The sequence below is a fragment of the Hypanus sabinus genome, chromosome 6 (genome assembly GCF_030144855.1).
Source record: "Hypanus sabinus isolate sHypSab1 chromosome 6, sHypSab1.hap1, whole genome shotgun sequence".
Lineage (NCBI taxonomy): Eukaryota > Metazoa > Chordata > Chondrichthyes > Myliobatiformes > Dasyatidae > Hypanus > Hypanus sabinus.
In genome coordinates, this window is record NC_082711.1 from 4,723,969 (window position 1) to 4,749,357 (window position 25,389).

General features: G+C 47.8%; 1 protein-coding gene across 5 annotated transcripts in view; it reads left to right on the plus strand.

Moving 5' to 3' along the window:
* ppp1r16a (protein phosphatase 1, regulatory subunit 16A) overlaps window positions 1-24,435 on the plus strand; it is a 136,803-nt gene extending 112,368 nt beyond the window's left edge. For all 5 annotated transcript variants that reach the window (XM_059971576.1, XM_059971579.1, XM_059971578.1 and 2 more), the window contains exons 9-11: window positions 12,762-12,891; window positions 22,101-22,263; window positions 22,574-24,435. In XM_059971576.1, coding sequence (XP_059827559.1) covers window positions 12,762-12,891; window positions 22,101-22,263; window positions 22,574-22,954 — 674 coding nt within the window. In that variant the 3' untranslated portion in view covers window positions 22,955-24,435. The remainder of the gene's footprint in view (window positions 1-12,761; window positions 12,892-22,100; window positions 22,264-22,573) is intronic.
* Window positions 24,436-25,389: the final 954 nt, after the last annotated feature.

A 25,389-nucleotide genomic window follows, 5' to 3' on the forward strand; every position in this document is an offset into this window, starting at 1 on the left:
TTTTGCTGTCTTGATTCAAATTAGGATGGATAAATCCCAAGGTGCTAACAAAGTGATCCCTTGGACCCTGTGGGAGGCAAGTGCAGAAATTGCAGGGATTCGAGCTGGAGAATTGAAGGATAGCTAATGTTGCTCCATTGTTTAAGAAAGACTCCGATTAAGCCAGGACATTATAGGCCAGTGAGCCTGATATCAGTCAGTAGTGGATCAGTTATTGGAAGGTATTCTAAAGGAACAGATGTACAAGTTTTTTGGGCAGACAGGGACCGATTAGGGATAGTTAACATGGCTTTGTGTGTGGTAGGTCACGTCTAACCAATCTTAGATTTTTTCAAGGAAATTACCAAGGAGGTTGATAATGGCAAGGCAGTGGATGTTGTCTGTACGGACCTTTGTCTGAATTCCACAGATACATCACCCTCTGGCTAAAGAAATTCCTCATCAGTGTTATAAGTTGATGTCCCTCAACAGAGGGTTGTGCCCTCTGATTCTAGACTTGCCCTCTACAGGAAACATCCTCTCCACATCCACTATCTATGCCTTTTAATACAGAAACATAGAATCACACCCTAATGTGAAAGCAGCTTAATAGAAATATAGAAAACCTACAGAAAATACAGGCCTTTCGGCCCACAAACATGACATGTCCTTACCTTAGAAATTACTAGGCTTACCTATAGCCCTCTATTTTTCCAAGCTCCATGTACCTATCCAAAAGTCTCTTAAAAGACCCTATCGTATCTGCCTCCACCACCATTGCTGGCAGCCCATTCCACACACTCACCACTCTGCGTAAAAACTTATCCCTGACATCTCCTGTGTACCTACTCCCCAGCATCTTAAACCTGTGTCTTCTTCTGGTAACCATTTCAGCCCTGGGAAAAAGTCTCTGACTATCCACATGATCAATGCCTCTCATCAATTTGTACACCTCTATCAGGTCACCTCTCATCCTCTGTCGCTCCAAGGAGAAAAGGCCGAGTTCACTCAATCTATTCTCATAAGGCATGCTCCCCAACCCAGACAATATCCTTGTACCTCCGCGCCCTTTTTATGGCTTCCACATCCTTTCTGTAGTGAGATGAACAGAACTGAGCACAGTACTCCAAGTGGGGTCTGACCAGGGCCCTAAATAGCTGCAACATTACCTCTCGGCTCCTAAATTCAATTCCACAATTGATGAAGGCCAATACACCGTATGCCTTCTTAATGATAGAGTCAACCTGCACAGCAGCTTTGAGCGTCCTACAAACTCAGACCCCGAGATTCCTCTGATCCTCCACATTGCCAAGAGTCTTAGAAACATAGAAAATAGGTGCAGGAGTAGGCCATTTGGCCCTTTGAGCCTGCACCGTCATTCAGTATGATCATGGCTGATCATCCAACTCAGAACCCTGTACCTGCTTTCTCTTCATACCCCCTGATCCCTTTAGCCACAAGGGCCATATCTAACTTCCTCTTAAATATAGCCAATGAACTGGCCTCAACTGTTTCCTGTGGCAGAGAATTCCACAGATTCACCACTCTCTGTGTGAAGAAGTTTTTCCTCATCTCGGTCCTAAAAAGCTTCCCCTTTATCCTTAAACTGTGACCCCTCGTTCCAGACTTCCCCAACATCGGAAACAATCTTCCTGCATCTAGCCTGTCCAATCCCTTTAGAATTTTATACGTTTCAATAAGATCCCCCCTCAATCTTCTAAATTCCAGTGAGTATAAGCCTAGTCGATCCAGTCTTTCTTCATATGAAAGTCCTGCCATCCCAGGAATCAATCTACTGAACCTTCTCTGTACTCCCTCTATGGCAAAAATGTCTTTCCTCAGATTAGGGGACCAAAACTGCACACAATATTCTAGGTGCAGTCTCAGCAAAGCCTTGTACAACTGCAGTAGAACCTCCCTGCTCCTGTACTCAAATCCTTTTGCTATCAATGCCAACATACCATTTGCCTTTTTCACCGCCTGCTGTACCTGCATGCCCACCTTCAATGACTGGTGTACAATGACACCCAGGTCTCATTGCACCTCCCCTTTTCCTAATCGGCCACCGTTCAGATAATAATCTGTTTTCCTGTTCTTGCAACCAAAGTGGATAACCTCACATTTATCCACATTAATTTGCATCTGCCATGAATTTGCCCACTCACCTAACCTATCCAAGTCACCCTGCATCCTCTTAGCATCCTCCCTCACAGCTAACACCGCTGCCCAGCTTTGTGTCATCTGCAAACTTGGAGATGCTGCATTTAATTTCCTCATCTAAATCATTAATATATATTGTAAACAACTGGAGTCCCAGCACTGAGCCTTGTGGTACCCCACTAGTCACTGCCTGCCATTCTGAAAAGGTCCCGTTTACTCCCACTCTTTGCTTCCTGTCTGCCAACCAATTCTCTATCCACATCAATACCATATTCCCAATACCATGTGCTTTAAGTTTGCACACTAATCTCCTGTGTGGGACCTTGTCAAAAGCCTTTTGAAAATCTAAATATACCACATCCACTGGCTCTCCCCTATCCATTCTACTAGTTACATCTTCAAAAAAATTCTATAAGTTTCGTCAGATGTGACTTTCCTTTCACAAATCCATGCTGACTTTGTCCGATGATTTCACCTCTTTCCAAATGTGCTGTTATCACATCTTTGATAACCGACTCTAGCATTTACCCCACCACCGATGTCAGACTAACTGGTCTATAATTCCCTGGTTTCTCTCTCCTTCCTTTTTTAGAAAGTGGGGTTACATTAGCCACCCTCCAATCCTCAGGAACTAATCCAGAATCTAAGGAGTTTTGAAAAATTATCACTACTGCATCCACTATTTCTTGGGCTACTTCCTTAAGCACTCTGGGATGCAGACCATCTGGCCCTGGGGATTTATCTGCCTTTAATCCCTTCAATTTACCTAACACCACTTCCCTACTAACATGTATTTCCCTCAGTTCCTCTCACGAGACCCTCGGTCCCTTACTATTTCCGGAAGATTATTTATGTCCTCCTTAGTGAAGACAGAACCAAAGTAGTTATTCAATTGGTCCGCCAACGTAGTTATTCAATTGGTCCGCCAACGTAGTTATTCAATTGGTCCGCCAACGTAGTTATTCAATTGGTCCGCAATGTCTTTGTTCCCATGCTTGCCATTGCATATCCACTGTCAACCCTTTAAGTATCATTTGCTAGTCTATCTTAGCTAATTCATGTCTCATACCTTCAAAGTTACCCTTCTTTAAGTTCAGATCCTTTGTTTCTGAATTAACTATGTCACTCTCCATCTTAATGAAGAATTCCACCATATTATGGTCACTCTTACCCAAGGGGCCTCACACGACAAGATTGCTAACTAACCCTTCCTCATTGCTCAATACCCAATCTAGAATGGCCTGTTCTCTAGTTGGTTCAGAAAACCATCCCACATACATTCCAAGAAATCCTCTTCCTCAGCACCCTTACCAATTTGATTCACCCAATCTATATGTAGATTGAAGTCACCCATTATAACTACTGTTCCTTTTTTGCACGCATTTCTAATTTCCTATTTAATGCCATTCCCAACCGCACTACTACTGTTAGGTGGCCTGTACACAACTCCCACCAGCGTTTTCTGCCCCTTAGTGTTATGCAGCTCTACCCATATCGATTCCACATCCTCTAGGCTAAAGTCCTTCCTTTCTATTGCATTAATCTCCCCTCTAACCAGCAAAGCTACCCCACCTCCTTTTCTTTCCTGTCTATCCCTCCTGAATATTGAATATCCCTGGATGTTGAGTTCCCATCCTTGGTCACCCTGGAGCCATGTCTCTGTGATCCCAACTATATCATGTTCCTTAATAACTATCTGCACATTCAATTCATCCACTTTGTTACGAATGCTCCTCACATTGACACACAAAGCCTTCAGGCTTGTTTTTACAACACTCTTAGCACTTATACAATTATGTTGAAAAGTGGCTCTTTTTGATTTTTGCTCTGGATTTGCCTGCCTGCCACTTTTACTTTTCACCTTACTACTTTTTGCTTCTACCCTCATTTTACACCCCTGTCTCTCTGCACTTGTTCCCATCCCCCTGCCACATTAGTTTAAATCCTCCTGAACAGCAGTAGCAAACGCTCCCCCTAGGTCATTGGTTCCAGTCCAGCCCAGGTGCAGACCGTCCTGTTTATACCAGTCCAACCTCCCCCAGAACTGGTCCCAATGCCCCAGAAATTTGAATCCTTCCCCCTTGCACCATTTTTCAAGCCACGTATTCATCTGAAATATCCTCCTATTTCTACTCTGACTAGTAGTAATCTAGAGATTATTACCTTTGTGGTCCTACTTTTTAGTTTATCTCCCAACTCCCTAAATTCACCTTGTAGGACCTCATCACATTTTTTACCTATATTGTTGGTACCTATGTGCACCACGACCACTGGCTGTTCACCCTCCCATTCCAGAATGTCCTGCAGCCGCTCAGAGACATCCTTGACCCTTGCACCAGGGAGGCAACATACCATCCTGGAGTCTCGTTTGCGGCCACAGAAACACCTATCTATTTCCCCTTACAATTGAATTCCCTATCACTGTGGCTCTCCCACTCCTTTTCCTTACCTTCTGTACCGCAGAGCCACCCATGGTGCAATGAACTCAGCTGCTGCTGCCTTCCCCTGATGAGACATCTCCCCCAACAGTATATCTGTCTAGGAGGGAGAGGACCTCAGGGGACTCCTGCACTACCTGCCTACTGCTATGCTGTCTAGTGGCCACCCCTTCCCTTTCTGCCTGTGTAGCCTTTACCTGCGTTGTAGCCAACTCACTGAACGTGCTATTCATGACTTTCTCAGCATCGCGGATGCTCCAGTATGAACCCAATCGCAGCTCCAGCCACTCAATGCGGTCTGCCAGAAGCTGCAGTTGGACACTCTTCCTGCACAGATAGTCGTCAGGGACACTGGAAGTATCCCTGATTTCCCACATGCTGCAGGATGAACAAACCACAGGGCCAATCTCAGCTGCCATGACCTACCCAATACTTGCCTCAACTTTTGAAACTTTCTCCTTTGAAAGGAACTTACCCGGCCTTACCTCACTTGGAGTGAAGCTCGTCCTCAGCTTCTTCTCGTCAAAGCCTCTCGAGTCAAACCCTCAAATCTTCCTTCACCCACCCACCACTTTCCACAGGCTGCTCCACTTGAGGTAACCCTCTATTTATTTGTTTGAGCTTTTCAAACTGCTTGGTCACCTGACCTTGATTGCGCATTCAGCTGCTTTCTGCTGAGCCGGAGCTGTTCAAATCTTGATTGTCTAATCAACGGCTTTCTGCTGAGCTATTCAAATCTTGATTGACTTGATTGCACAGTCCAACTGCCAAATCTGCCAGAATCTCTCAAGTCAAAGCCTCAAATCTCCACTCCTTCACAGGCCGCTTTTCATTAATACTATATTCTGCCATCATATTTGACCTACCAAAATGAACCACTTCACACTTATCTGGGTTGAACTCCATCTGCCACTTCTCAGCCCAGTTTTGCATCCTATCAATGTCCCACTCTAACCTCTGACAGTCCTCCACATTATCTACAACACCTGTATCATCAGCAAACGTACTAACCCATCCCTCCACTTTCTGATCCAGGTCTTTTATAAAAATTATGAAGAGTAAAGGTCCCAGAACAGATCCCAGAGGCTCTCCACGAGGTTTCAATGAGATCTCCTGTCGTTCTTCTGAACTCCAGCGAGTGCAGACCCTAAGCCTCAAAACCTCCTCATATATTAACTTCTTCATTCCTGGGATCATTCTTTTGAACCTCCTCTGGATCTTCTCTGATACCAGCACTTCTTTTCTTAGCTAAGGGGTCCAAAACTGCTCACAATATTCCAAGTGCAGGCTAATCAATGCCTTATAAAGCCTCAGCATTATATTCTTGCTCTGAAAATGATTGCTAACATTGCATTTGCCTTCCTTACCACCAATTCAAGCTGCAAGATAACCTTTCAGAAATCCTACACAAGGACTCTCAATTCCCTTTCCACCTCAGATTTTGAATTTTCTCCCCATTTAGGAAAAAGTCCACACCTTTATTCCTTCTACCAAAGTACATGATCTTGTGCTTTCCTATACTGTATTCCACCTGCCATTTCTTTGTCCATTCTCCTTATCTGTGTAAGTCTTTCTGTAACTTCTCTGCTTTCTCAATATTACCTGCTTCTCCACCTATCTTTGTTTCACCCACAAACTTGGCCACAAAGCCATCAATTCCGTCATCCAAACTATTGACATATAACATGAAGAGACACTGGCAGCCAAGCAGAAATGCTGCCTTTACTCACCAGTCTTTCCTGTAATACCATGAGTCTTATCCTGTTAAGTAGCCTCACGTGCAAAAGCCGTTTGGAAATCCAAATATACAAAATCCACCAATTCTCCTTTATCTATCCTGCCTGTTATTTTCACTTAGAATTCTAAAAAATTCGCCAGGCAGGATTTCCCTTTGAAAAAACCTCATCCTTAATGATGGACTCCGACATCTTTCAAACCACTGATGTCAGGCTAACTGGCCTATAATTTCCTTTCTTCTGGCTCTCTTCCTTCTAACAGAGTGGAGAGACATTTGCAATTTTCCTGTCCTCCACTACCATTTCAGAATCTAGTGATTCTTGAAAGATCATTACTAACGCCTCCACAATTCCCATTGCTGCCTGTAAGGAGTTTGTACATTCTCCCCGTGACCGTGTGGGTTTCCTCTGGGTGCTTCAGTTTCCTGCTGCAGTCCAAGGACATACTGATTGGTAGGTTAATCGGTCATTGTAAGTTGTTCCATGATTAGACTGGGATTAAATCAGGGGATTGCTGTGCGGTGTGGCTCGAAGCACCAGACAGGCCTATTCCACGCAGTATCTCAATAAAAATAAATAAATAAATGTCTTCTGCTGCCTCTTTCAGAACCCTGAGGTGTAGTCCATCTGGCCTAGGTGACTTACCTACCTTCAGTTTCCTTCTCCCTTGTAATAGCATCTACACTCACTTCTGCCCGCTGACATTCTCCTACTTCAGGCATGCCGTTAGTATCTTCCACAGTGAGCTATGATGCAAAATCCGACCTCGCAGATGTTATCGAAATTCTGACATTTGTACATTGGACTCTGGTTCATATTAGCTTCGTTCAATTCTATGTTGTTACCGTGTTCTCGCCCATTCTTTCTTCTTGCCAATTGGCGGGCTGGGGCTTGTTAGTTTTTGGGCGTGGAGTGGTGGGGTTTGTGAATTCTTCTTTCTTTTCCTTTTCGTGTGGGGTGGGGGTGGTTGATATCTTTCAACTTCTGTGGGTATTCTGTATTCTATGGTAATCTGGAGAAAATAAATCTCAAAGTTGTATTCTGCCTACATACTTTCATAATAAAATGAACCTTTGAACCTTTAAAATACTTAAATTTGTTCGCCATTTCTTTGTCCCATTACTACTTCAACAGCAGTCCGATATCCACTCTTGTCTCTCTTTTACTCATCATATATCTGAAAAGACTTTTAGTGTCCTCATTTATTTTATTGACTAGCTGACCTTCGTATCTCATCTTTTCTCTCTTTGTGGCTTTTTAGTTGCCTTCCATTGGTTTTTAAGTTTCCCAATTTTCTACCTTCCCACTAATTTATTATTAGTGGGACAACCTTGCACTCAGTGTCAGTCAGACCAAAGAGCCAATTGTGGACTTCAGAAGGGTGAGACAAGTGAACAATAACAAATCCTCACAGAGGGATCAGAAGTGGAGAGAGTGAGCAGCTTCAAGTTCCTGGGTGTCAAGATCTCTGAGGACCTAACCTGGTCCCAACATATCAATGCAGTTATAAAGAAGGCAAGACGGTGGCTATATTTCATTGGAGGTTTCAAGAGAGTGTCAACTAAAACACTCGAAAACTTCCAAGGAGAGCATTCTGACAGGCTGCATCACTGGTATGGGCAGTGGGGGGCACTACTGCACAGGACTGAAAGAAGCTACAGAAAGTTGTAAAATTAGTCAGCTCCATCTGGGGTACGAGTCTTTGTGGTATCCAAGACATCTTCAAAGAGCGATGCCTATGAAAGGCAATGTCTGTTAAGGACCCCCTTCACCAAAGGCATGCCCTCTTCTCATTGTTACAGTCAGGAAGGAGGTACAGAAGCCTGAAGGCACACATTCAGCGATTCAGGAACAGACTTCCCCTCTGCCCTAGAAACATAGAAAACCCACAGCCCTCAAAGTTGTGCCGAACATGTCCCTACCTTAGAACTACCCAGGCTTTACCCGTAGCCCTCTATTCTTGTAAGCTCCATGTATCCATCCAGGAATCTCTTAAAAGACCCTATCGTTTCCACCGCTGGCAGCACTCACCACTCTCTGCGTAAAAAACTTACCCCTGACATCTCCTCTGTACCTACTTCCAAACACCTTAAAACTATGCCCTCCCGTGCTAGCCATTTCAGCTCTGGGAAAAAGCCTTTCATTATCACAATCAATGCCTCTCATTATCTTGCACACCTCGATCGGGTCACCTCCATTGCTTCAAGGAGAAAAGGCTGAGTTCACTCAACCTATTCTCATAAAGCATGCTCCCCAATCCAGGCAACATCCTTGTAAATCTCCTCTGCACCCTTTCTATGGCTTCCACATCCTTCCTGTAGTGAGGCAACCAGAACTGAGCACAGTACTCCAAGTGGGGTCTGACCAGGGTCCTATATAGCAGCAACATTACCTCTCGGCTCTTAAACTTAATCCCACAACTGATGAAGGCAATACATCAACCTGCCATACATTTGTTAAATGGACATTGAACCTAGGAACATACCTCACTTTTCTAGTATATATTATTTCTGTTTTTGCACCATTTTTAACCTATTCTATATACATATATATACTTACTGTAACTGGTTTATTTATTTCTATATTATGCATTGCATGATACTGCTGCTAAGTTGACAAACTTCGCAACACATACTAGTGATAATAAACCAAATTCTGATTCTGTTTTCACTATATCATATGCCCTCTCTTTTGCTTTAATGCTGTCTTTGACTGCCCATATCAGCCACAGTTGCCTCATCTTCTCTTTAAAGTAATTCTTCATCTTTGGGGTGTATCTATCCTGTGCTTTCCAAATTGTTCCTGGAAACTCCAGTCATTGCTGCTTTGCCATCATCCCTGCTAGTATTTCCTTCCAGTCAACTTTGGCCAGCTCCTCTCTCATGCCTCTGTAATTCCTTTTACTCCACAGAAATACTGACACAAAAGACTGTAGTTTCTCCCTCTCAAGCTGCAGGGTAAATTCTATCATATTATGATCACTGTTCCCTAAGGATTCCTTTACCTTGGGGTGAAGATGGGATGTGAACTTCCCACTGTTCAGATCATTTACAAAGCCAGGTGTGCAAAAAGGGCCTTAAGGATCATTGGGGACCTGAGTCACCCCAACCACAAACTGTTCCAGCTGCTACCATCTGGGAAACGGTACCGCAGCATTAAAGCCAGGTCAGTTTGTGCTGACCTTTTAACCTGCTCCAAGATTAATCTAACCGTTTCCTCCTACAACACCCTTCTGTTGTCTCCCATCCACGTGCTTCAGTGTTTCTTAAATAATTTATCTGCTTCTACCACCACCCATACACACACACAACTCTCTGTGTAAAGAACTTAACTCTGACACCCCCCCCTTATACTTTCCTTCAATCACCTTAAAATGGTGCCCCCTTGTATTAGCAATTTCTGCCCTTGCTTTGGAAAAAGTCTGTGTCTGTCCACTCGATCTGTGCCACTTATCATCTTGTACACCTCCATCAAGTCACCTCTCATCTTCCTCTTTTCTCCAAAGAGAAAAGCCCTAGCTTGCTCAACCTAACCTCGTAAGACATGCTCTTTAATCCAGCCAGCATCCTGGCAAATCTCCTCTGCACTCCCTCTAAAGCTTCTACATCCTTCCTACTTGAGGAAGGAAGAACTGAAGACAGTATTCCAAGTTTGGTCTCCCTCCTGTAAACTGCCTGCACCTATCCAGGTTTTTCCACAACCAGTAGTTGCAGTTGTAGCCCCGGTCAGAATCAGGTTTGATATCACTGGAATATGTTGTGAAATTTGTTGTTTTGCAGCAGCAAGGATCCAATACATAATGCAAACTACAATTACAGTAATTATATATACAATTCACCTACCAACACAACCAATCGACAGATGGTGCCATAGCCACAGCTCTACACACCGTCCTTACGCATCTGGAGAAGGACGCTTCTGTGAGGATGCTGTTCTTGAACTACTGTTCAGCATTCAACCATAGTTCCCTCCAGGCTCAACGAGAAGCTCAGAGACCTCAGCCTTCACCCTGCCCTGGACTTACTGTCAGATCACCAGCAGGTGGTGAGAGTGGGCTCCCTCACCTCTGCCCCTCTGACCCTCAACACAGGTGCCCCAAAGGGCTGTGTCCTAAGCCCCCTCCTTTACTCCCTGTATACCCATGACTGTGTCGCCACCGACAGCTCCAATCTGCTAATTTAATTTGCTGACGATACTACACTGATTGGCCTAATCTCAAACAATAATGAGGTGGCCTACAGGGAAGAAATCATCTCTCTGACACAGTGGTGTCAAGAAAACAACCTCTCCCTCAATGTCACGAAAACAAAGGAGCTGGTTGTGGACAACAGGAGGAATGGAGACAGGCTAACACCTTTTGACATCAATGGATCTGGGGCTGAGAGGTTGAACAGCTTTAAGTTCCTCAGCATCCACATCACCGAGGATCTCACATGGTCTGTACATATTGGCTGTGTGGTGAAAAAAGCACAGCAGCACCTCTTTCTCCTCAGACAGTTGAGGAAGTTTGGTATGGGCCCCCAAATCCCAAGAACTTCTTACAGGGGCACAGTTGAGAGCATCCTGACTGGCTGCATCACTGCCCAGTATGGGAAATATACTTCCCTTAATCGCAGGACTCTGCAGAGAGTGGTGCAGACAGCCCAGCACATCTATAGATGTGAACTTCCCACAATTCAGGACACTTACAAAGACAGGTGTGTAAAAAGGGCCTTAAGGATCATTAGGGACCTGAGTCACCCCAAACTGTTCCAGCTGCTACCATCTGGGAAACGGTACCACAGCATAAAAGCCAGGACCAACAGGCTCTGGGACAGCTTCTTCCACCCAGGCCATCAGACTGATTAACTCACGCTGATACAATTGTATTTCTAGGTTACATTGACTGTCCTGCTGTACATACCATTCATTATAAACTACTATAAATTGGACATTGCACATTTAGACAGAGACATAACATAAAGATTTTTACTCCTTGTAAATGAAGGATGTAGGTAATAAAGTCAATTCAATTCAAAAGAAATTTAAATTAAATCAGTTGTGCAAAAAGAGAAGAGAAAAACAATGAGGTAGTGTTCATGGATTCAGCGTCCATTTAGAAATCTGAAGCTGTTCCTGAATGGTCAAGTGTGTGTCTTCAGGCTCCTGTACCTCCTCCCTGATGGTAGCAATGAGAACAGGGTATGTCCTGGGTGATGGGAGCCATCAATGATGGATGCCCCCTTTAGAAGAAGTCATCAATGCTGGGGAGGCCAGTGCTCATGATGGAGCTGGTAGTGTTCACAACTTTCTGCAGATTTTTCTGACCCTCTGCAATGGCCCCTCCATACCAGACCGTGATGCAACCAGTACATCTGTAGAAATTCGTGAGAGTCTTTGATGACATTGAAAGTCTCCTGTGTTCGGATCAAGTTTCTTGGTGTTTCAGCATAGCCCAGTCTCTGACTAGGTTATCTGCTGCCCAGTGGTCATGGGCGGTGGCAGTTCCTGTGGTTGTGGCTGCAATCAGGTGGCATCAGATTCAAGTTTAATTACCGTTCAACCATACACATGAATACATCCAATGAAAACACCATTCATCCAAGGCCAAGACACATTACCCACAGCACATACGGTGGCAGAAAACATTAGTACATACTTAACTGCCTGTTACACCTGAGGGCATTTAGTGCAGTAATGAAGGTCTTCCATCTTTGTTCTTTGCCATCTTTCCAGAAACCAGTTTTGTTCCTGGTCTTGGTGGTAGTCAGTGCCAGTAAATTCCTCTCAATTTTCACTATGAGTCAAACAAGTCCTGGGTGGAGACTCAGGAATACCACCACACACTGATGTAGGATTCTTCATTGCTTGTTTCTGTAACAGTTTGTTTGACCAATCAGGGTTGTTCGCCCTGAGCTGAAACCCCAAAACTGGAGGACTGGTGAATCCCTCTTAGTTTGGCCTCTACCTTTTGACCTGTTTGACATGGCTGACCCTACCAAGAGCCAAGGCATAGCCCTTGACTCCAGCCAACATAGCTGTCTGGGTCATTGAGGCACACAAGTCTCCAAACCATGACAAGGTTCTGGTCCTGTTGGAGGAGAAAACATACAGTCACAAAAAAATCTAGCCCAAGTCCCTATGTAGCCTGTAGACTGATGGTGAATGGGGTGTTGTCCTGGGCCAGCTTCAGCGGTCTCTCTGCCAGTGGAGACATTGGTCACTGCGCAGTATCCTCACTTCTGCTATTTTAACATGTTTACTTCCCAGGAACAACCATTCCAGCTTCATACTCCCGCACCCTGCCTTGCACAGCCAGCCCCGTTTGGGCCGCAGTGAGCTGGTGCAGACTGGCTCCAGAACAACATGGCGGTGGTCTCAACTGGGAGGGGACGCACGGGGGTTCGGGAGGGGGGAATGGGGGTTTGGTGAAGAGGGCCACAGTGTTTCCATCTCTCCTACCCCCTAGACGTGTGTGGGGATGATGAGGTACGGGCCAAACTACTGGAGCTGAAACACAAACGAGACGCTGTCCTCCGCTCACACGACAAGCACAGGAGCGCCCTGCAGAGGCGGACGTCCAGCACTGGCAGCAGGGGGTGAGTGTGGGTGGGTCCGATTCCCCATGAGGGTGGGGTGGGGGAGTGGGCGGATCCAGATCCCAGAGTGGGGACATGTGAGCTTCCTGAGTGTGGGGGTAGTGTGTGTGTGGACCCATCACTAGTGTGGGTGGGGAGTGATCTCGAGGTTGGGGGTGATTGTGAGTCGTGACCGATCCCCAGGGTGGGGGGAGTGTGGGTAGCCTTTCTCTCCTGAGGTGGGTGAATGTGGGTTGGGGTGGGGACCGATCCCCAGGGTGAGGAAAGTATGGGTGGGGGTACTTACCTAGGATGGGAGAGTATTGCTGGCGTTATTTCCGCAGGGTGGGGATCACTCCCCAGAATGGGGGAGTGTGGGTAGGGGTACTTCCCCAGGTTTGGCAGAGTGTGGGTGGGGACCAATTTCCAGGGACGGGGAGATTGGGCTTGTTCTCCAGGGTGGGGGAGTGCGTGCAGGGGTTCAATCCCCAGGGTGGGGGTGTGTGTAGGGGGTCAATCCTCAGGGTGGGGGAGTACATGCAAGGGTTCAATCCCCAGGGTGGGGGTGTGTGTGTGGGGGTTCAATCCCCAGGGTGGGGTGTGTGTAAGGGTCAATCCTCAGTGTGGGTGTGTGTGTGTAGGGGTTCAATCCCCAGGGTGGGGTGTGTGTAGGGGTCAATCCTCAGTGTGGGGGTGTGTGTGTAGGGGTTCAATCCCCAGGGTGGGGGTATGTGTGTAGGGGTTCAATCCCCAGGGTGGGGTGTGTGTAAGGGTCAATCCTCAGTGTGGGGGGGTGTGTGTAGGGGTTCAATCCCCAGGGTGGGGTGTGTGTAGGGGTCAATCCTCAGTGTGGGGGTGTGTGTGTAGGGGTCAATCCCCAGGGTGGAGGGGTGTGTCGAGGTTCAATCCCCAGGGTGGGGGTGTGTAGGGGTCAATCCTCAGGGTGGGGGTGTGTGTAGGGGTCAATCCCCAGGGTGGAGGGGTGTGTCGAGGTTCAATCCCCAGGGTGGGGGTGTGTGTAGGGGTCAATCCCCAGGATGGGGTGTGTGTAGGGGTCAATCCTCAGGGTGGGGGAGTACGTGCAAGGGTTCAATCCCCAGGGTGGGGGTATGTTTGTAGAGGTTCAATCCCCAGGGTGGGGGTGTGTGTAGGGGTCAATCCTCAGTGTGGGGGTGTGTGTGTAGGGGTCAATCCCCAGGGTGGAGGGGTGTGTCGAGGTTCAATCCCCAGGGTGGGGGTGTGTGTCGGGGTTCAATCCCCAGGGTGGGGGAGTACGTGCAAGGGTTCAATCCCCAGGGTGGGGGTGTGTGTGTGGGGGTTCAATCCCCAGGGTGGGGGTATGTTTGTAGGGGTTCAATCCCCAGGGTGGGGTGTGTGTAAGGGTCAATCCTCAGTGTGGGGGTGTGTGTGTGGGGGTTCAATCCCCAGGGTGGGGTGTGTGTAGGGGTTCAATCCCCAGGGTGGGGGTGTGTGTGTGGGGGTTCAATCCCCAGGGTGGGGGTGTGTGTCGGGTTCAATCCCCAGGGTGGGGGAGTACGTGCAAGGGTTCAATCCCCAGGATGGGGTGTGTGTAGGGGTCAATCCTCAGTGTGGAGGGGTGTGTCGAGGTTCAATCCCCAGGGTGGGGGTGTGTGTAGGGGTCAATCCTCAGGGTGGGGGTGTGTGTAGGGGTCAATCCTCAGGGTGGGGGAGTACGTGCAAGGGTTCAATCCCCAGGGTGGGGGTATGTTTGTAGGGGTTCAATCCCCAGGGTGGGGGTATGTTTGTAGGGGTTCAATCCCCAGGGTGGGGGTGTGTGTGGGGTTCAATCCCCAGGGTGGGGGTGTGTGTGTGGGGGGTCAATCCTCAGGGTGGGGGAGTACGTGCAAGGGTTCAATCCCCAGGGTGGGGGTGTGTGTGTGGGGGTTCAATCCCCAGGGTGGGTGTGTGTGTGTGGGGGTTCAATCCTCAGTGTGGGTGTGTGTGTGTCGGGGTTCAATCCCCAGGGTGGGGGTGTGTGTCGGGTTCAATCCTCAGTGTGGGGGTGTTTGTGTGGGGGTTCAATCCCCAGTGTGGGGGTGTGTGTGTCGGGGTTCAATCCCCAGGGTGGGGGTGTGTGTCGGGTTCAATCCTCAGTGTGGGGGTGTTTGTGTCGGGGTTCAATCCCCAGGGTGGAGGGGTGTGTGTCGGGTTCAATCCCCAGGGTGGGGTGTGTGTAGGGGTCAATCCTCAGTGTGGGTGTGTGTGTGTAGGGGTTCAATCCCCAGAGTGGGGTGTGTGTAGGGGTCAGTCCTCAGGGTGGGGTGTGTGTGTAGGGGTTCAATCCCCAGGGTGGGGTGTGTGTAGGGGTCAATCCTCAGGGTGGGGGAGTACGTGCAAGGGTTCAATCCCCAGTGTGGGGGTGTGTGTGTGGGAGTTCAATCCCCAGGGTGATGGTGTGTGTAAGGGTCAATCCTCAGTGTGGGTGTGTGTGTGTAGGGGTCAATCCCCAGGGTGGGGGTGTGTGTGTAGGGGTCAATCCTCAGTGTGGGTGTGTGTGTGTAGGGGTCAATCCTCAGTGTGGGGGTGTGTGTGTAGGGGTCAATCCCCAGGGTGGAGGGGTGTGTCGAGGTTCAATCCCCAGTGTGGGGGTATGTCGGGTTCAATCCTCAGTGTGGGGGTGTGTGTGTAGGGGTCAATCCCCAGGGTGGAGGGGTGTGTCGAGGTTCAATCCCCAGGGTGGGGGTGTGTGTCGGGGTTCAATCCCCAGGGTGGAGGGGTGTGTCGAGGTTCAATCCCCAGGGTGGGGGTGTGTGTGTGGGGGTTCAATCCCCAGGGTGGGGGTGTGTGTAGGGGTCAATCCTCAGGGTGGGGGAGTACGTGCAAGGGTTCAATCCCCAGGGTGGGGGTATGTTTGTAGGGGTTCAATCCTCAGTGTGGGTGTGTGTGTGTCGGGGTTCAATCCCCAGGGTGGGGGTGTGTGTCGGGGTTCAATCCCCAGGGTGGAGTGGTGTGTCGAGGTTCAATCCCCAGGGTGGGGGTATGTTTGTAGGGGTCAATCCTCAGGGTGGGGGAGTACGTGCAAGGGTTCAATCCCCAGGGTGGGGGTGTGTGTGTGGGGGTTCAATCCCCAGGGTGGGGGTGTGTGTAGGGGTCAATCCTCAGGGTGGGGGAGTACGTGCAAGGGTTCAATCCCCAGGGTGGGGGTATGTTTGTAGGGGTTCAATCCTCAGTGTGGGTGTGTGTGTGTCGGGGTTCAATCCCCAGGGTGGAGGGGTGTGTGTCGGGTTCAATCCCCAGGGTGAGGGTGTGTGTAGGGGTCAATCCTCAGTGTGGGTGTGTGTGTGTAGGGGTTCAATCCCCAGGGTGGAGGGGTGTGTCGGGGTTCAATCCCCAGGGTGAGGGTGTGTGTAGGGGTCAATCCTCAGTGTGGGTGTGTGTGTGTAGGGGTTCAATCCTCAGGGTGAGGGTGTGTGTAGGGGTCAATCCTCAGGGTGGGGGTTTGTGTGTCGGGGTTCAATCCCCAGGGTGGGGTGTGTGTCGGGTTCAATCCCCAGGGTGGGGGTGTGTGTAGGGGTTCAATCCCCAGGGTGGGGGTGTGTGTAGGGGTTCAATCCCCAGGGTGGGGGTGTGTGTAGGGGTTCAATCCCCAGGGTGGGACAGTATGGGTAGTGGATCAATCCCCAGGGTGGGGTGTGTGTAGGGGTCAATCCTCAGGGTGGGGGTTTGTGTGTCGGGGTTCAATCCCCAGGGTGGGGTGTGTGTAGGGGTCAATCCTCAGGGTGGGAGTGTGTGTGTAGGGGTCAATCCTCAGGGTGGGGGTGTGTGTCGGGGTCAGTCCCCAGGGTGGGGGTGTGTGTAGGGGTTCAGTCCCCAGGGTGGGACAGTATGGGTAGTGGATCAATCCCCAAGGTGGGGCAGTGTGATTAGGGGTACTTCCTGTGTGTAGGGGTAGTGCGGGTGGGGACCGATCTCCAGTGTTGGGGGATTGTAGCTGAGGAGCGATCTCCAGCGTGGTGGGGGATTGTTAGTGGTGACGAATCCCATGGGTGGGGGGAGTGTGGGTAGCCATTCTCTGCTCAGGTGGATGAATGTGGGTTGGGTTCTAATCTGCAGGGTGTGTCTGATCCCCAGAGTAGGGGAAGTATGGGTCGGGGTACTTTCCTAGGATGGGAGTGTGTTGCCGGGGTTATTTCCACAGGGTGGAGGGAGTGTGAGTGGTGTCCAATTTCCAGGGCGGGGTTATTTTCCTAGGGTGGGAGAATGGGCTTGTTATCCAGGGTGAGGGAGTGTGGGTGGTGCCCAATCCGCTGGGTTACCTCCAGGCAGAATAAGTCCTTTTGATCACCACTCTCTGTCTTCTGTGGGCAATTCGGTTCTGAATCCATATGACCAGCTCTTCTGGGTGTGAGTAAAATCCAGGTAGAAAACTCGAAATACTCAAGAGAAGCCCCACACAAAACCATCTCTGCTGTCCATATTTAGACCATGGTTTTCCAATTCCTCATAAATCCTATCCCTAAGAATCCTCTCTAGTATCTTCCCGACCACTGATGTGAGACTCACCAGTCTATAGTTTCCAGAATTGTCCCTTCTTGAATAATGGAACAACATTAGCTACTTGCCAGTCATCTGGGCTGGAGAGGGCTTGGAGATATTGGTGAAGGCCCAAGCACTCATCTCTTACTTCTCTCAATAGCTTGGAGTGTATCCCATCGGATCCTGGAGATGTCAACCTCAACGTGCTATAAGAGGCTCAACATTACCTCCTGCTTTGTCTCAAAATGCCCCAACGTACTAGCACACTCCACTCTGATCTCTCTCTTCCACATCCTATTCCTTGAAAAATGCTGATGTAAAGTCCTCATTAAAAGACTTCACCCACACACTCTACTTCCAAGCACTTATTCCCTCCTTTGTACTTAACTGATCTTTCCCCTCTTACTTTCAGTGTTTCTATTGAATGCCTTGGGGGTCTCTCATGGCCCTTCCTGAGTTTCCTAATTTTCTTCTTGAGTTCACTTCTGACTTCTTTATAATGCTCAAGCACTTAGTTTGATCTCAATTTCCAAAATTACATACATTTCCTTCCTCTTGATTAAATTTATCACTTCTCTCAACAGCTAAGGTTCTCTTACCTTGCCGTCCTTCGGACCGGATCATGCCTGTCCTGTACTCTGCAGTTCATTGTTAAACTCCCTCCACATGTTGGATGTGGGCATCTTCCCAGTTATTTGGCTCTTCCCAAATAACTCTTACTAGTTCTTGCCCAATGCTCTATGAATTTGCCCTAGATGTGTGTGGGGATGATGAGGTACAGTGTTTGGGTCTCTGCCACTGAATCTGCCTCTGTGACTCAAAAAAAAGGGGGTAGAAGAGGCACACTGTAGTGATAGGGGATTCATTAGTTAGGAGGTCCTGTCAGCAAGAATGGGATTCCCAGATGCCAGAGTCCAGATCGACTCCTCAGCGTTCTTAAGTGGGAGGATGAACAGCCAGATGTGGTCCAATGATGTGGGTAGGACAAGTGATGAGGTTCTGCAGAGGGAGCTCAGAGTTAGGTGCTAAGTTAAAGGGTAGGACCTCCAGATTGTGATTTCAGGATTGCTACCCGTGCCACGTTCTAGTGAAGCCAGAACTAAGAAGGTTACACAGTTTAAAACGTAGCTAGGGAGTTGCTATAGGAGGGAGGGCATAAGATTTTTGGATCTTTGGGCTCTCTTAAAAAGAAGGTGAGACCTGTACAGAAGGGATAGTTTGCACCTGAACTGGAGGGAGACGAATATGCTAGCAGGAAGGTTTGTTAATGCTGCACAGTGGGGTTTAAACTAGAGTTTCAGGGGCATGGGAATCAGACTGCCAGAACGGCTAGTGGAGAGATTGTGGAGGCAGATGTTGGTAAGACCTCAGACAAAGTCAGGAATCAAAAGGCTGAGCGTGGTGTGACTGGTGTCCTGAGCTGCGTGTGTTTCAATGCAAGAAGTATCGTAGGAAAGGTGAATGATAGTGCTGAAGGTGAGGTGGCTGGTTTACAAATAGAGACAATGTGTAGTGAGGAGAGGCTGTTGATCGAGCAAAATTGCATCAACAGGGTGAGTTGCAACGTAAAAGGTGGGTAAAACTGAAAAGGGTGAATTACAGGACTGAAGGTGTTGAATCTGAATGTGTGCAGTATATGGAATAAGGTAGATGGACTTGTAGCACTGTTGTAGATTGGCAGGCGTGATTTTGAAGGCATCATGAATCATAGCTGAAAAGAGGATGCATGTTACAAAAAGGCAAAAAGGCAGAGGGGGTGATGTTGCACTGTTGGTAAGAAATGAAATCAAGTCATTATAAAGAGGTGACAAAGGGTCGGAAGGGGTTGATTCATTGTGGAAAGAGATAAGGAACTGCAAGGGTAAAAGTACACATCCCCAAACAGTAGTAAGGATGTGGTCTACAATGTGTCAAAAGAGCGATGTTAATACAGTCATGGGAGACTTCAGTATGCATGTGGGTTGGTACTGGATTACAGGAGGGGGAGTTTCTAGAGAGCCCACAAGATGGCTTTTCAGAGCAGCTCATGGTTGAGCCCACGAGGGGATCAGCTATTCTGGATCGGGTGTTGTGCAATGAATCAGAATTGATTAGCAAGTTTAAGGTAAAAGAACCTTTATGGGAAAGTGATTATAATATAATCAAATTCACCCTGAAATTTGAGGAGAAGCTAGTCGGATGTATCAGTGTTACAGTGGAGTAAAGGGAATTACTGAGGCATGAGAGGAGCTGGTCAGAAATGACTGAAAAACAACACAGGCGTAATGACAACAGAGCAGTAATGACTGGAATTTCTGGAAGCAATTCGGAAGGCACAGGATATATCCATCCCAAAGAGGAAGAAGTATTCTGAAGGAAAGATGACACAACCATGGCTAACAAGGGAACCCTAAACCAATCTAAAAGCCAAAGAGAGGACATATAATAGAACAAAAATGAGTTGGAAGTTAGAGAATTCGGAAGCTTTTAAAAACTAACTGAAGGCAACAAAAAAAGTCATTAAGAAAGTAAAGTGGAATACAAAAGTAAGGTAGCCAGTAATGTCAAAGAGGATACCAGAAGGTTCTTCAGATACATAAGGTGTAAACGAGAGGCAAGTAGATACCAGACCGCTGGAAAATGATGCTGGAGAGTTAGTAATGGGGGAGAATGAAATGGCAAATGAACTGAATAAGTATTTTGCTTCCCATTTGCATCAGACTATCTTCGGCCGTGAAGTTAGTCTGACCTCAGTGGTTGGGAAGATGTTGGAGTCAATTATTAACGATGAGGTCTCAGGGTACTTGGAGGCACATGCTAAAATAAGCCATAGCTAGCAACAAAACCCAATTTCCCTCGGGATCAATAAAGTATGTCTGTCTGTCTGTAGTTCCCTTAAGGGAAAATCTTCTCTGACAAATGTGTTGGAATTCTTTGATGAAATAAGCAGGATAGACAAAGGAGAATCGGTTGATGTTGTGTATTTAGATTTTCAGAAGGCCTTTGACAAGGTGCCTCACCTGAGGCCGCTTCAAAAGCTATGAGGCCATAGCAGTACAGGAAAGATTCTAGCACGGATAAAGCAGTGGCTGATTGGCAGGAGGCAAATAGTGGGAATAAAGGGAGCCTTTTCTGGTTGGCTGCCAGTGACTAGTGGTGTTTCACAGAGATCTGTGTTGGGACTGATTATTTTTACATTACATGTCAATGATTTGGATGATGGAATGGACGGCTTTGTTGCAAAGTTTGCAGACGAGAGGAAGATATGTGGAGGAGCAGGTAGTTTTGAGGAAGTAGGAAGGCTACAAAAGGACTTAAAAGGAGATTGGGCAAAGAAGTGGCAAATGGAATACAGTGTTGGGAAGATATGGTCACGCACTTTGATAAGAGGAATGTATTTTCTAAATGGAGAGAAAATAAAAAATCTGAGGCACAAAGGGACTTGGGATCCTTGTGCAGGATTCCTTAAAGGTTAACTTGCAGGTTGAGTCTGTGGTGAGGAGGGAAATGCAAAGTTAGCATTCATTTCAAGAGGGCTAGAATATAAAAGCAAGGATTTAATGTTGAGACTTTATAAGGTACTAGTGAGGACCCACTTGGACAAAATTGTGAGCAGTTTTGGGCCCCTTATCATAGAAAGGATGTGCTGAAACTAGAGAGGGACCAAAGGAGATTCACAAAAATGATTCCAGGTTTGATCAGCTGGAGAGTAATTTGATGGCTCTGGGCCTGTATTCACTAGAATTTAGAGGGGTGTCATTTTAAAACGGAGATTAGGAAGAATTTCTTTAGCTAGAGAGTGGTGAATCTGTGGAAATCTTTGCCACAGGCTGCTGTGGATGCCAGGTCTTTATGTGTATTTTAGGCAGAAGTTAATAGATTCTTGATTGGTCAGGGAATGAAGGGATATAGAGTGAAGGCAAGAGAATAGGCTGAGGAAAATTTGATCATGATGAAATACGGGAGCAGACTCAATGGGTCAAATGGCCTCATTTTTCTACTATATCTTATGGTCTTATTGGAACCCTGCACCGCCTTCTTAATCCCCTTATCTCTCCTGTTGGTAACCCATCTACTGTCGAAAGCCTGATCTAAGTCCCTATTCTAAAGGGGCATCCTTCTATTCTGAGGCTGTCCTAGGCTCTTCGTATCCATTCTATTTAGGCCTTTCGATATTCAATAGGTTCCCCCCCGCACCAAACTCTTCTTCCGGTGAGTACAGGCCCAGAGTTATCAAGTGCTTCTCATCATTAACCCTTTCATTCCCTCAATCATTATCATGAGCTTCCTCTCCAATGCTAGCAAATCCCTTCTTTGATTAGGGGTTCAAAATTGTTCACAGTATTCCGATTGTGGTCTTACCATTACCTTATAAAGCCTTAGCATTACATCTTTGCTTTTATATTCTAGTCCTCGCAAAATGAATGCTAACGTTGCATTTGCCCTCCTCACTCCCAACTCAACCAATGGCCCCTTTCTTGGACACTGATTTAAGAAGCCCTCCCTAATACACCTAACAAATTCCACCCCATCTAAACTTCTTGCACTGAGAAGGTCATGGTTGTTGGTGGGGATGCTGAAGTCGCCCACTGCGACAACCCCAGTACTTTTACGCCTTTAGCTAATCTGCCTCAATGTCCTAGTGACTTTTGATGGGTCTGATCAGAGTGACTGTGCCTGGCATATTTTTTGAGCTCTGTGGTATTCTGGCAGTATGTGTGTGTGACGATGTTGCCTCCTGCTCCCCCCTACAGGAAGGTGGTGCGTAAGGTGAGCGTGACGGAGAGGACCAACTTGTACCGGCAGGAACACAAGGACGAGGCCATGGCCTGGCAGCAGGTCGGCAGCAAGGACACTGAGCTCGAGCCCGAGGATGAGGACGCACAGACCAACTCTGAGCTCAGGCTATACTGCTCGGTGAGGCCAGCCTTTCCTGTCCCAGGGTTAGCATTGGGGAGAGGGTCTGGGGATTCCGGGTAAAGGGAGTTTTATTCATTCAGAGTCAGGCCAGGGTCAGATAGGCTGCAGATTCAGAGTTGGATGTCAGTGAGTTGCTCTTTTAGTGTAGAGGGAGGGTATTGAAAGTCGGGGCTGGGAATGTGAGTTATGGGTCAGGGTGGGACTGAGAGTAGTTAATTCAGTGTCGAGGTGGGGCTGTGAGTAGTTAATTCAGTGTCAGGGTGGAGTGTGAGTTGTCGGGGGTGCTGACCATCTCTTCCCTCCGCAGGACTCGATGCAACAGCCAGAGGGGGGTGAGGCTGCCGGGGTCCCGTCCCTGGTGAATGGTGCAGTGCTGCCAGAAGCTGCTGCACTCGAAACAGAGCAGGGAGCGGAACCAGGGCCCAGGACGGGGCCAGCACCGGGGGAGATGAGCAGGGACATTTCCCACCAAACCCTGGCTGACCTCAAACGGCAGCGGGCCACCTCCAAGCTACAGCGGCAGGTCCCAGGGGAGGGTCTGCCAGCTGACGGGAGCAGCTCTGGCCCTGCACAGCCTAGCTCCATCTACTTCAGCAGCTGTAGTGGAGACCCCCCTCTCGTCAGGTTCACCGCCCCAGTGGAGGAAGCACCTGAACCCAAGTCCCGGAGGTGCTGCCGGATGATGTGAGGGTGGCCCCAGGGTGGGGGAAATTATGACAGGTTCAGATCAGTCCACACCCCTCACTCACTGATCCACAACCCCACACCTAAGATCCTCTCTCCACCCACGTCGGCGGCTAACAGTGCCCAAGCAATCAATGTCTGAAGGCAGAGGGGATCCTCTGCGTGTTCTGCAATCCTGGCAGAGCCCAATCACTGCTGGTACCTACGGCCTCTGTTGTAACACTGTGGCTGTGAAACAGGGCCCTCCCCCCAACAACTGCTGCTCTCCACTGCCACTGCCTGGGGTGTGTCCTGTTTGAGCCCAGTCCCGATGCTTTGTCAGATAAGCCGAGTGGGGAGGGGTGTCTCTCTCATCTCCTGTATGCTGCAGGTGGGGGGAGGTGGTTAGTGACATAGGGATCTCTCATACATGGAAACTCGCTGTTATCAGACCGTAGGACACAGGAGCAGAATGAGGCCAGTCTACCATGGCTGATTTATTATCCCTCTCAACCCCATTCTCCTGCCTTCTTCTCATAACTTTTGACACCCTGACTAATCAAGGACCTATCAACCTCTGCTTAAAACATACCCAATGACTTGCTGCCTGTGGCAATTAATTCCACAGATTCATTGCCTCTGGCCAAAGAAATTCTCCCTCATCTCTGTTCTAAATCGACACCCCTCTGTGTTCTCTTACCATAGACTCCTCACATCCATTCTATCTTGGCCTTTCAATATGTGATAGTTATCAAGCCGCAATGACAGTGGGGTGGATTCAGATCCCACCAACCCATATGATCTCCAGGCCTGGCCTTCAGCTAGAGTACCACCATTGGTTACTCCGGGTCCTGCTCCGGCTTCAACAGGGGTTTCGGTATGGAGCAGTGTCAGGTACAGATCGTCCCCAGATTTTAGGCTGTTTGGGATCAGCACATCACTGATCTTTTGGAATTGACCCATAAGTTCCCTCGGGGAATCGGGGATGAGTCCAGGTCGTTGGAACTGAGTCTGGTGTCCAGCCCCTGTTAGGGGTTTATCAGCTGGAAACTGATCGTCTCTCTGTCATCGAGGAGAGAGCATCAGGGTGCAGGCAGAGCTGATGTAAAGCACAAAGCAGAATCCATGCAAATCAGTTGTTGGTGGCCGGCATTGACTCAATGTGCTGAAGGGTCTGTTTCAGCACCACATCTCTGCGTCAGATATACCGAGTGATTCTCAACTTCAGAGTGACCTTCTGCACAATCTTTTGTCAGAACCTGTGCTGCGTAACGCCAAGCAAAGTGGTGGCATTACGATCCATGTATCAGAGCAGTCTCTGCTCGGGGTAACTGCCTTCGCCGTGGGCAGCACGAAGAACAGATTGGACAATGGACGCTATGCTTTTGCAGAGACAGATCTTCCCACCCTGCCACTGATGCAGTGTCTGATAGCAGATTGTATAAAATGTAAATGTACAGTTTATTAAAATCTAAAATAACAAATTATGAATAAAATAGAGAAGTTGCCTTGTGCGTCAATGAAGAATACAATTAAAACCAGGACATAGATGTGAGCTGTTGGGTGAGTTACGGAGGGCCGGGTGGGTACTGAAGGCTATGGTCAGGTGCAGTGCAGAGCTTTAAAAAGCAGGAAGTTTTTCCAGCAGGAGTCTTCGATTGGACTACTGCACAGACGCGACAGAAACATTTCCGCAAAGGTCCAGTGCAAGGTTTTATAAACCCAGTTTCTATAAATGAGAATACTGTCTAGTGGAACAGCCCTTATGGGAGTGGCCATCATCAGACTCAGAGCATTAACTGGAGCAGGGAAATGTGAAGCTATCAAGCAGGAACTTGGGAGATGTTCTCAGGGAAATGTGGCCAAAGTTCAGGGATATTTGCGTGATGTTCTGCATAGGTATGTTCCAATGAGACAGAGAAAGGATGATAGTGTACAGGGTGTACAAAGGCTGTTGAAAATCTAGTCAAAAAGAAAAGAAAAGCTTACAAAAGGTTCAAAAAACTACGTAATGATAGAGATCTAAAAGATTATAAGGCTACCAGGAAGGAGCTTAAGAATGAAATTAGGAGAGCCAGAAGTGGCCATGAAAGGCCTTGGTGAGCAGGATTAAGGAAAAGCCCAAGACATTCTATAAGTATGTGAAGAGCAACGGGATAAGACATGAGAGAATAAGACCAATCAAGTGTGACAGTGGAAAAATGTGTATGGAACTGGAGGAGATAGCAGAGATACTTGATGAATACTTTGCTTCAGTATTCACTACAGAGAAGAATCTTAGCGATTGTAGGGATGACTTACAGTGGATTGAAAAGCTTGAGCATATGGACATTAAGAAAGAGGATGTGCTGCAGTTTTTGGAAAGCATCAAGTTGGTTAAGTCTCCAGAACTGGACGAGATGTACCCCAGGCTACTTTGGGAGGCGAGGGAGGAGATTGCTGAGCCTTTGGCAATGATCT